The sequence below is a fragment of the Capricornis sumatraensis genome, chromosome 2 (assembly GCF_032405125.1).
Source record: "Capricornis sumatraensis isolate serow.1 chromosome 2, serow.2, whole genome shotgun sequence".
NCBI lineage: Eukaryota > Metazoa > Chordata > Mammalia > Artiodactyla > Bovidae > Capricornis > Capricornis sumatraensis.
The window spans coordinates 17,108,516-17,120,995 of NC_091070.1; the positions used below are offsets into that span (position 1 = coordinate 17,108,516).

At 51.6% G+C, this 12,480-nt stretch overlaps 1 protein-coding gene across 1 annotated transcript in view; it reads left to right on the forward strand.

The window, feature by feature from the left end:
• LTBP2 (latent transforming growth factor beta binding protein 2) overlaps positions 1-12,480 on the forward strand; it is a 110,858-nt gene that overhangs the window by 48,211 nt on the left and 50,167 nt on the right. Inside the window, exons 5-9 of the mRNA XM_068964247.1 lie at positions 5,375-5,565; positions 7,653-7,823; positions 8,339-8,545; positions 9,333-9,619; positions 10,664-10,766. Coding sequence (XP_068820348.1) covers positions 5,375-5,565; positions 7,653-7,823; positions 8,339-8,545; positions 9,333-9,619; positions 10,664-10,766 — 959 coding nt within the window. The remainder of the gene's footprint in view (positions 1-5,374; positions 5,566-7,652; positions 7,824-8,338; positions 8,546-9,332; positions 9,620-10,663; positions 10,767-12,480) is intronic.

A 12,480-nucleotide genomic window follows, 5' to 3' on the forward strand; every position in this document is an offset into this window, starting at 1 on the left:
GAGCTCGAGCGTTCTCAGGCTGGAGCAAATCTTGGTGAATTATGTAGCCCAGTGGTTCCTGCTTGGTTCCATGCTGGTCTGTGATGGAGACCAGCATCTGTTTTTGTTGGTTCAGGAAGAAATGAAAAAAAGTCAATGAGGTGAGATGTCCATGAAGTTAAGCTTATTCCTTGGAGAAGGGAAAGGCGACCCACTCCAGTATTCTGGCCTAGAGAATTCCATGGCCACAAAGAGTCGGACACGACCAAGTGACTTTCAAGCTTATTCAGATATTTCTTATTGCCACTGAAATATATTTTCTTTCATAAAATTATGGTGGTAATAATTAGTAGTTGTGTGTGTGTTTTAATGTCTTACCTAAATAAAAATTTGGCCAATTTATGTCGGTCCCCCTAAATTTGTTTCAAAATTTTACTGATCCATGGAATTCTGAAGTCTAGAGAGAGCTGTTTCAGTCCATCGTGGCAACTTTGCCAGGACCCCCCTAGAGCAATTCCAGACAGACAGTCTTGTGCCAGGCAAGTCTGAGAACCACTATCCTATGATGAAATTGCAGCAGCTCTTCCAGAGCTGAGAGTGCACAGAACCACACCCTGCACAGCTGAGAGTGCCCAGTCCCCCGCCCCATCCTGGGGACTGTAGTCCAAGGAAGTCCCTTTCTCAGTAACATTCTCACTTGCCTCATTGCCACCAGTCTCTGGGAGCCAGAGTTGAACTGAGAACTCAAACTTGTTGTTGTTGTTCAGTTGCTAAGTCACGTGCGACTCTTTGTGACCCCACGGACTGCAGCATGCCAGGCTTCTCTGTCCTCCACTGTCTCCTGGAGTTTGCTCAAATTCATGTCTATTGAGTCAGTGATGATGTCTAACCATCTCATCTTCTGCTGCTTCCTTCTCCTTTTGCCTTCAATCTTTCCCAGCACCAGGATTTCTTTTTCCAATGAGTCAGTTCTTTGCATCAGGTGGCCAAAGTTGGAGCTTCAGCTTCAGCATCAGTCCTTCTAACGAATATTCAGGATTGATTTCCTTTAGGATTGGCAGGTTTGATATCCTTGCAGTTCAAGGGACTCTCAGGAGCCTTCTCCAGCGCGATGGTTTGAAGGAATCAATTCTTCAGCGCTCAGCCTTCTTCATGGTCCAATTCTCACATCCATACATGACTACTGGAAAAACCATAGCTTTGACTATATGGACTATATTTGACTATATGTCAGCAAAGTGATTTTTCTGCTTTTTAATATGCTGTCAAGGTTTGTCATAGCTTTCCGTCCAAGGAACAGGTGCCTCTGAATTTCATGGCTGCAGTCACCATCCACAATGATTTTCAAGCCCAAGAAAAGAAAACCTGTCACTGTTTCCATTTTTTCTCTTTCTATTTGCCATGAAGTGATGGGACTGGATGCCATGATCTTAGTTTTTTGAATGTTGAATTTCAAGCCAGCTTTTTCATTCTCCTCTTTCACCCTCATCAAGAGGCTCTTTAGTTCATCTTCACTTTCTGCCATTAGAGAGGCATCATCTGCATACCTGAGGTTGTTGATATTTCTCCCAGGTCGCCTCCCTCCCTGCCCACCTCCACAAACTGGGCTGGGGCTTATGAAGGGAGATCATGGTCTCCTTCTAGGGGTGCTTTCAGCATGAGACATAGGACCTATGAAAGAACCAAGGCTTCCTCCTTGGCTGTGAGCCTCTCGGAAGTTAAGACTTTGATTTCTGTCATTTAACTCAAAGTTCCCATCACAGCAGTACATGACAATAGATTGAGGTCAGAAGGCTGTGGTTGTTAAAAATGTGTTGCCACCAGATTAGTCACTTGGCCCTTTGTATGTAAGAATGCTTGGACAATGTAACAAGATATTTGGGGGTATCTTTTATTCCCCCTAGATGGAGAAGAATTATTGGTGGTTTGGGGAGAGATATATTGTCTGAACTGTAGCTAGCACTTTTTTTTCTTGTTCATGTGAGAATTCTGACATAGTTTTCAACTTGTGACCACTTATTTATATTTGCAAAATAATCACATGGTCTCACTGTTTCTCTTGGTCCTCACCACAGCCCGGTGAGGTGGGTGTCACACTTCTTGTTTTAGTGACCGCTCGCGTGGGAGGCGGAACTGACATATGCCTAGCCCAAATCCTATCTTCTTCTCTCCTCTGTATAGACAGGTCTTTCTACGACTGCTGCTGCTGCTAAGTCGCTTCAGTCATGTCCAACTCTGTGCAACCCCATAGACGGCAGCCCACCAGGCTCCCCCATCCCTGGGATTCTCCAGGCAAGAACACTGGAGTGGGTTGCCATTTCCTTCTCCAATGCATGAAAGTGAAAAGTGAAAGTGAAGTCGCTCAGTCATGTCCGACTCTTAGCGACCTCATGGACTGCAGCCTACCAGGCTCCTCCATCCATGGGATTTTCCAGGCAAGAGTACTGGAGTGGGGTGCCATTGCCTTCTCTGACTAGGGAATTTTTTTCCCCCTTCTCTGCAAAGTTGAACCATTAGCCCTGAAGGGATTTGAACTCAGGATTCTTGGGGTCATTAGCATTGAGTTCCAATTAGAGAAACAAGTGATGGCCACAATAACAACGGTGACCACAAACCTCCAAGAAAGGACCCTTTGAGTTTTCCACCTCGACCAGATTGGAGAGCTCTTTGTCAGCAGCGTCAAGTTCAGGAATGTCCCGGGTGGTCTGCGCAGAACCTGAACTATCGCGTCCGCTTCCCGCGGTGCTCTGCAGTGCTGACATTTTGTTGAGCCATGGCACCAGCCTGGGCACTAGCCAGTCTCCCACAAGAAGGAGACTCCCGCTGACCCACCAGCCCACTTACCTCTCACTCTTTGGTGAGCTCTTATAAGCCACCAGAAGGCTTGGGTTTTCTGCTGCAGTTAATTGTGCTGACTTTCTCCTGGGAGTGAAGAGCAGGTGCCTGAGCATTGGGCTCCCAGTTCTGGCCTATGACAGCTTTCAGAGCTTCCGGGGTTGAGAACAAGCCCTCTCTCCCATCCCAGCTGTCAAACCTGGGGAGCAGGCTGAGGCCTGATTGGGGCTTTCAGCGTGAGGATGGTGGTTGGTCACCCTGAAGAAGACCAGCACTGAAGCTCATGGGAGCCAAGTCCTGGACCAACAGGGCAGGGCGAAGGCTGGAAGGTGTCAGACTCTGAGCCCTGTCCTGATAAGGCGTCAGCCAGGAGAGGAGGAGAGGGGGATTGCTCATGGCCTGGACCCCTGGCGCCAACACAACTGGAGTTAGGACGGTGGAGGGAGAGGGTCCCAGGACCTTATGCTGCTTGGGCAAGGAATCCAGTGGAGAGGCTAGGGGTGGGACCAGCTGGAGGAAAGAGCACCACCCCAGGCGAGTGCAGAGGCTTCTTGGCTGAGCTTCTGTTGTGGTCTGGGCTGCCTTATTGGGTAGCACAGGGGTCTAGCTGCCCTGAGTTGGAATCCTGGGGTCTGATTTACTGTTGTATAATCTGGGCAGGTAATTGCTCTCTCAGCTTCAGTGTCTACAATGCGCTCATACCCACCACAGTCCAGACCCTGTCGTGTATACAGTGGTTCGTATACATTGTGACAGTGACAGAATGGTTACCACGGAGGCTGCCTTGTAGAACGGCCTGCCTAATAATAGATACGTAAAGAACACGTTCAGATATATGAGACCGACAGCTCAAATCCCTCAGATACCAAAGACACGAGCAGAAAATTTTCACAAGTGTTAAACAGATGTGTGAAAAAATTCAACCTCAGAAATCACAAAAAGGGAGCTAAGTTAACACTGAAGTGTCATTTATGATGGCTATTACTGATTTATGAAAAATTAATAATATGTTATGCTGGTGAGGCTGCAGTCCAAATGGTACATGTATACATTTTGATACAGCTTTTTGGGAGCATTATCTCCAGTGTATACCTACAGCCATAAATGTTTCTAATTTTTGGAATTAACTGCATTCTAGTCTGTGGAATTAAGCCTAAAATAATAATCACTTTCAAAATATTTCTTACGAGAAATTTTCAAACATACAGAATAAAAATTAGTTTAATGAACCCCCATACTAAAAAAATATTTTTAATATTTATTTATTTGGCTGTGCCAAGTCTTAGCTGCAGTATGTGGGATCTTCATTGCCGCATGCAGTATCTAATTCCGTGACCAAGGATGGAACCCAGGCCCCCCTGCATTGGGAGCAAGGAGTCTTAACCACTGGACCAACAGGAAGTCCCCTAAAAGAATATGTTAACTGAAGAAAAAAAGCCATGAGTCAGGATGTCCACAGTCGAAAATGTAAAACAAAATAGGTAATAGGATGAATGCATTGTGATTCATCTTCATATAGATTATCATGTCGCAATTAAGATGATGAATGTGAAAACTGTAGAACTGTATCGAGTACCACCTAATATTAATCAGAATTTCAATGATCTCTACAGATAATGACAATAGCATTTAAATGATTTCTACAGACAATGAAATAGGTGGGGAGCCTCCTTCTCCCCACCGTTGCTTCCCCGCTTCACTCTCGCAGACAATGACAATGATATCTACAGATAATGACACGATAGATAATGACAATATGCTTGAGCAGAGGTTGAAAGGAAATATGCCAAAGTATTTGCTGTGTTGAGGTGGAGGGTGATGAACTCAATTCTTTCTCCGTGAATGTTGTTGTTATATTAGTTTAACAATAAAAATTAATCAGGGGGATAGTCAGGTTTTCTTCCCTGAATCAATCTGTGAACATGTATTTGCTGGGCACCTATTCCATAAGGCCAAGCATGATAGGTTGTATTAATAAGAGATAAGGGGGGACGTCCCTGGCAGTCCAGTGGTTAAGATCCTGCACTTCCACTGCAGGGAGCGCAGGTTTGCTACTTGGTTGGTGAGCTAGGATCCCACATGTCGCATGGTGCGGCCAAAGTAAATAAATAAAATATAACAGTTTATGTGTCAAGGTACATCGCTCGTCACTCTTAAAAAAAGATGCGGCAAGGGACAGGCACTGGACTCGGTTTTAGGGCGGGGGCTAGTCCATAAGATTCTCAAACTCTACAAATGTCAGAGCTACATGAGACCAGTCTAACACCTTCATTTTGCAGTCAAGGGCCTTGAGGCCCAGGGAGGCTAAGTGACTTGCCCAGAATACCCAGCCAAAGCCTGGCAGTCCCACACAAAGGTGGGCACTCCCACTAAACCAGCCAGCTGGCCTGGCCCCTTTCTCCCTGTCTCAGGGCACCTCCGTTCTCCTGGAGTTGGGAAGAAGGCAGCCAAGTAGAGAACACTCTCCCAGTGTGGAGGCAGGGGCTGGATGTCCTGAACTGGAAGGGCACAGGGATGCTGCCCCCGGGATGTCAATCTCATGCCTCGCTTGTCTCCCCAGGACCCTGAGTGGGCTCAGCCAGACCCACTCTTCCCAGCAGCATGTGGGGCTGTCCCAGACCACCCGACTTTATCCGGCCCCTGCAGCGAGTGGCCAGCTGACCTCCAATGCCCTGCCCATGGGGCCAGGTCCCGAGCGGAGGGACGGTGCCCCACAGGCAGCATATCTGGACCGCCCGTCACCCTCCTGGGGTAAGGATGCCCTGTCTCCGGTTCCTCATAGACCCTCCTTCTCTCCAGCACTGCTTCCCCGCTTCACTCTCTCAGAAAGGCTGAGTTGTCACCCTGGCCCTCATTCTTTCAGCCTAGGAACAGTTGTCGAGCACCGGCTTTGTGCCAGGCTCCAGGGGTCCCAAGCCAGCTGTTAGAGAGACTGTGCCCCCTTGAGACACTTAGACCTTGACTTGTCCTTTTCCACCCCATCTGTCACCTGTCTTGCCTTTGTGTCCTTCGTATCCAGCTGTGAACCTCACCTCCCCGGTCCCAGTCCTTCCCCTTCATCCTTTCTGCAAAGCTCGAGCCTCCTGGACCAATCTGACCAGTTGCTTCCTTAGCACCTACAGCGGGACCTCTGCTTCCCAGAGGAGAGAACCAAGCGCCCCTGAGGATTCCACCTTCACACATTCTTGATCGTTGCTCAGCAATCCTTCCTGGGGTGCCTGGACACTTTGTCTCTCTCATTCCTCAGAGCAGCCTCTCCAAGAGGCCCGCACCTTCCCCAGCCCCATCCCATGGCATGCTTCTTACTCCCTAGAGTCCTCACTTTCCTGCCCCCATATGCCCCGCCCCCCCCCACCCCGCCATGCCATGCACGTCATTCCCTTGCCTAAACCCGTGCCTGAGCTAACTGCCTTTCTTTGTTTCCCATTTTTAAAGTTGAGGGGAAATTCACATAATGTAACATTAACCATTTTAAAGGGTACACCTCCATGGTTTTCAGAAATCCACAATTTTATGCAGCCACCACCGCCACTGTCTAATTACAGAACATTGTCATAACTCCAGAAAGAAGCCCCATGCCCGTTAAGCAGTCACTCTCTTCCCCCCGACCCCCACCCCTCGCTGTCCTTAAAGATTTGCCAATCGTGAGCATTTCGTGTAAACGAGATCTTTTTGTGTGGCCTTTTGTGTCTGGCTCCATCACTTGGTATAGTGTTTTCAAGGTGGAAGAGTGTTGTGGACAACAGGCATGAGTGATCTTTCTTGCCGTCTTGAAAAGGAAGCACCCCTCCTCTTGTCTAAGGCATGTGCCTCTGTTTCCTGACTCCTCTGGACCCCTAGGCTGTCACTTGGCCTCCCCCCACCCTAGTTCTCCTCCCCCTTTGAACAGGACCACCCTCAGCCCTTCCCCTGCAGCATATACAGTTGCTTATAAATCTCCCATTCTTTCTCTCTCTCATAAACACACACACGCACACAAGGTTATTTTCCTCTGCCTTCCTTTCTGTCTCTGGTTCCTTCACAGTCAAGTCTATACAGACCTTTCACAGTTCCCTTCTCAGCCCCTCTGCCTCCTGGCTTCCCTCCCTGGCCCCCAGGATGGAATGAATACCCTTGCTTTGTACATCCGCTGTCACCACTCATGTTGAATGAAGCGCCCTCCTCTTACTCTGCCACAGTGACCTCCCAACTGCTCATCCTGCCTCCCCAATCACCTGTTCCCCCCCGCTGGAAGAACATAACACCCCCACTCCCTTTTGACCTCTCCCTGAAAACTGTCAATGATTTCCCACCACCAGCTGGATAAAGTGCCCTATGCTCATTCTGGCCCTTAGGGCCTCCAAAACCTGACTCTCATCGTTCTTTCAGGCATTCTCTTGGAAAACTGTCTACGCTGGCAAGTCTGAGCTACATTCTGTTCTCTGCACTGGGGTTCAGAGCCCAGCTGCTTCCTTGCTAGCTGTGTGACATGGGATACAATCTATCCCTCAGTGAGCCTCAGTTTCCTTACCTGTCAGATGGGAATGCTAACTGGGATCTAGGAACATGGCCAATATTCAACCACCTTAACCTACAAAGATGGCAATTTTCAATGGTTCTACCTAAAATAAGACTCCAGAGGGTTGAGAGTGGTTGTGCATGAAGCCCGAACTCAGCTGCTGGCCCGTCGGCATCCCTCAGGAGATGTTGGACCGTGAGCTGTTACATCCAGGAGGGACTTAGCAAATGCCCTTGGGATGGATTCAAGCCAGTTCCGTGTGGGCCTTGCTAGCCAGCCTCTGGAGGTCACAGCTGTGCCTCTCAGCCCTGCCCCCTGGACCCAAGCCCTCTCTCTGCAGGGCTGAATCTCACGGAGAAAATCAGGAAAATCAAGATCGTCTTCACTCCCACCATCTGCAAGCAGACCTGTGCCCGCGGGCGCTGTGCCAACAGCTGCGAGCGTGGCGACACCACCACCCTGTACAGCCAGAGCGGCCACGGGCACGACCCCAAGTCTGGATTCCGCATCTGTGAGTCCCTTCCCAGCTCAGAAGGCTCCTGGCTGGCCCTGGGGCGGGTGTGGGGGTTTGTGGGGAGGCAGTTGGTCAGAGGGACCAGCCTGCCTTGGCCTGGAGCCCAGCTCTTCTGCAGGAAGGAAGCCCGGAGCTCTCCTACTGTGGCTCCCGTGGGCTGTCTGGGATCACACAACGCTGAGTCCTCACCCAGCTCTGTCACGTGTGACTCGGCAGGTCACACAGCCTCTCTGAGTCCTGGTTTCCTCATAGAGAGGTGAAGCAGTAAATAGGGCCACTTCCCTCACCATCCTCCAGGTCACCGTGGGGCTGAGGAAAGGCAAGGCCTAGTTATTATCCATCCTCCTTCACTCCCAGGCCTCCTGGAAAGTCCCTGCATTTCCGAGGGGATGGGGTTCTGGAAACCATCAAACTTGGGGGCCTGGTCACCCCCCTCCCCCAACCCTGCCAGCCCACATAGTAGGTGCTGCTGTATGCTTCCGCCGCCAGTCACCCTGAGGTCGGTGTTGTAGATTTTTGCCAGATCCCCTGCCTGAACGGGGGCCGCTGCATCGGCAGGGACGAGTGCTGGTGCCCCGCCAACTCCACCGGGAAGTTCTGCCACCTGCCCGCCCCCAGGCTGGACCAGGAGCCTCCAGAGAGGGGCCCCCGCCACAGGGCCCCGCTGGAGGGCCCCTTGAAGCAGTCCACCTTCACACTGCCTCTCTCCAACCAGCTGGGTGAGTGTGGGCCTGGGGAACCACGTGGGGTGGGTGCTGGCATCCTGACAGAGGAGATGGGAAACTGAGTCTCCAGCACTTTCTTCTCCTCCATCCTCAGGGCCCAGTTTCATTCCTTAAAATTTTCTCTGCCTTTCCTTCTGAGTTCATCAATTTATTTATTTATATATTTTTTGCCCTTACCCTCTACTGGGTGCTATGAGTAAGACAATAAAGTCTAAGGGTAGGTCCTGACTTTAAGGAACTCATGGGTCCTGGACAGGAGAGGGAAGATGCCTCTATTATTAGGTGCCAAATAAAGGGCAAAAAATACAGAATTTTGTAGGAGATCAGGAGAGAGACCCGAGCCCTGAGTGTTCTGGGAAGGCTGCCTGGAGGAGGTGGACTTCAGTTAAGCCTTAAACAATGGGTTGGTTTTGGTTAAGCAGAGGGGAGTGGGAGGGCTTCCAGGGCAGAGGGACTGGTCTAAACAAAGGCATGGGGTGGGGACCACGCAGGGTTGGTTGGGCTGGAGCCCAAGGGCTGTGCAGGATCATGGAAGGAGGTGGAATCAGGAAGGTACTTTGGAAGTTGGTAACAAAGGTTCTTCATAGGAAGGTGTGGAATGAAGGAGTCTGTGCTTTGTCCTGTCCTCCCTGAGAAATTCTTCTGGGGTTTGGGTAGAGAGTGAAGAAACGGAGGAGAGATTTGGGGAGACACACAGGGGCCCACCTGGCCCAGGGCTGATGCCACTCCTTAGAGGGTGGGGCCCTGTGTCCCCACCTCTGACCCCAGCCCCTCTGCTCAGCCTCGGTGAACCCCTCCTTGGTGAAAGTGCACATCCGCCACCCGCCGGAGGCCTCAGTGCAGATCCACCAGGTGGCTCGGGTGCGAGGCGAGGCCGAGGAGTCCCCGGAGGAGAACAGCGTGGAGACCAGGCCCTCGCCCCGGCTCCCCGCCCACCCCAGCCACGGCCGCTGGGACAGCAACAGCATCCCCGCCCGGTCTGGAGAAGCTCCCCGGCTACCTCCCCCAGTGGTGCCCAGGACTCCGGCCCTGCTGGGCCGATGCTACCTGAGCACTTTAAACGGACAGGTGAGATCGTGGCTCCAGCCCCAGCCCTGGGGGCTTTGAGACTGTGACTGTTCCCTCAGTGCCCCTCCTCCTTCTCTCTCCTCCTCGTTCTTAGAGAATGTGGGAGTCTGCAGGGTCTCCCATGTCCCAGATGGGAAAACTCAGAGCATAAAATTGCCATGAATGTCGAGAGGTTGGGCAAGCCAACCCGGGCTCCACTGGGTACATGTCAGTGCCAGGCAGATAGAAGAGGACCCAAGAGAGGCCCCCTCTGCAGGGGCATCGGCGTCCTCGAGTCCCAGCAAATCCTGAGCTCTGCTGGAGCTGAGTATAGGACCCCCGGGGCGTGGATAGAGGGGCTGTTAGATCTGGCAAGGAGTTTGGAGAGTTGAGTCACAGAGATGTAAAATCAGCAAATGCAGGTTAAATCCCAAAGCCTTGGGCATGTGAAGATAAAAGACGATCCATTCCCTTTTTCACTGACGGGATCCGCAGTCAGTGATGGGAAATCAAGTGAGCTTTTCTGAGTCCAGGCCCTTTATCTTTATAGGGGCTAAGCCAGACTCAGGATGGTTTTCCCTAGGGTTGCAGTTTGGCATTTCTGGAAACCCCTCCCAAGGTTAGGGAGCTGGAACAGGTGAGAAGTAGCTCAAGGATAGGATCCTGGGTCCCCGGAGCCTCTCAACTGCAGTGTTGCTGAGCATGGGCCCTGCTTGAGGGAGGTGGTCCTGGCATTCTCTGGAGTTTGATGGAGGAAAGCCCATCCTTCGGGACCCCTGTGTCTTTGGACTCAGGGCATGGATGGGGGGCAGTTTGCAGACCTCACAGAGAAGATCTTGTCTGGGTGTGTCACTTCCACCCCGTCCCCTAAGCTTAGTGTCTGGCAGGGTGGACCTCGGGTTTCTCCACTTCCTTCTGGGACAACGCCTCCTCTCCCCTCCCTTGGGTGGGGGCATTCTCCGGCAGTATGTGAGGGGTGAACTCATGACTCAGCCTCTCCTGGGACATCTCTGTGCGGGAGAGGGAAGCAGGTGATGAGTGCCCGTGGTCCTTTTTTTTCTCCAGTGTGCCAATCCCCTGCCGGAGCTGACAGCCCAAGAGGACTGCTGCGGCAGCGTGGGGGCCTTCTGGGGGGTGACCTCCTGTGCCCCATGTCCACCCAGACCAGGTGAGTGCTGGGTGCCAGGCTCCAGGGTTGTGAGCAAAGCTCTCTGGCCTCTGCAGCAGACACCCCACACACACACACCTCACCCTGCATCTCCCACCAGGGTCTCGGAGGCCAGGAAGGTAGAAAAGGCTGGTAAACTGGGCAGGCTCTCCAGGTCTGCTTCCGACTGGTGGCAGAAGCTCCTGACAGCTCAGACCCGCAGCCAGGTCCAGCGTGGCCTGCCTGCTCCATCTGATGGCCTTCACCAGTTGTTCTCGCTCAGATTTTAGGAATCCCATCCCAAGCTGGGCCCCCTGGTATACTCCTCAACCCCTTCCACATACCCCCTTCCCAGGTCCCAGAGGCCCCAAGGTTTTTGATTTAGTGACTCAATGTTTCCTTCATTCTCTCCTCCGCACCCCCTGCTTCCTACCTCCCAGTCTTTGAATCTGGGTTGGGCACCTGCCCCAGCATAGCCTGGCCCTTGGGGTATGTGAAACTCCGCTTCTGGCCCTCTTTCCAATGATGAAAAAGCCCAACGTATTCATTCATTCATTCAGTCAGTCAGTCAGCAAATACTCATCACGTGCCTCATGTACTCTGAGCCCTGAGAATTCAGGAATGCTGCTCTCACAAGCATTGATCTTAAAGTTGGGAGGTGGGTGGCAAGGCTCCTGTGCCTGAGTATGGCTCCTACCACTCAGCCTGTCTTCCCTTCCCCGCCCCATGCAGGTCTCCCTCCTAGGTCTGGGCCCAGGCCTGGCAGGTATTTCTTTGCCTGTCAGCAGTCAACTCTGTGAGTCAGCTTTGTGGGGGGCCTGGCCCAGAGCCCGAAGGTGGGAGCGGCAGGACTGTTCCTTACTTCAGACTCGCCTGTGGAGCAGTGATCATATTTTCCAGGCTAAAAAAAAATGCGGACAGTTTGACAGTGTGATAGACTCTTTGGTGAAACAGCACAGGATAGTAATTAGCTTCCAGGCCTGAGTGTCCAACACATGATGGGTACCAGTCCCAGCTCTCACCTGCTGAGCTCTTTCTGCCTCGTCTTCAATCTGTGGAGTGGAGACAGGAACAGTGCCAGCCTCGTGGGGCCTCTGTCAAGAGTCAGGGAGAGGGTGCCTGTACCTACCATTAGGGCATTTCATGGTAGCTGTTATAATTACCCTTAGAAAGTGTCCCTCCAAAAAGGGTAAAGGGACTGGCCCCAGCGCCTGGAGGGGATGTGTATGGAACTGCTCAGCATCTCCCCCTGCAGGCCAGAGATGTTTTCACCACATTTCTTCCTCCAGGTCAGACCCACCCTTGAGACATCCTCATACCACACTCCATTCACCCAACACTGATGAAGTACCCATAGTGTGCAGCCCTGACCAAACAGTGAAGAACAGATAGAAACAGTGCCGCCCCTCTCAAGCATACAGTCTGGTGGTGGAGGGGGGTTGCAGACAGTAGAGCTGGGGCCACAGATAGCTCCTGTAGCACCTTTGTACAAATGAGTGAAAGGTGCCCCTTCCATGTGTTCAAAATAGTCTTTATAATTAGACAAATGCAGGATGCCATTGATTCTGTCAGATGTCATCCTTTTGTGCAGTGTGCAGCCTGCACATCCGTACACTGTGGGCTAGGAGGTCCTTCCTCAAACTGATGGATCAGGGAAGGCCTTTGTAGGAGGTGACATCCAGGATGAGATCTAAAAGAATTATTAGAGTAAGCCAAAGAGGTGGGGAAGTGCCTA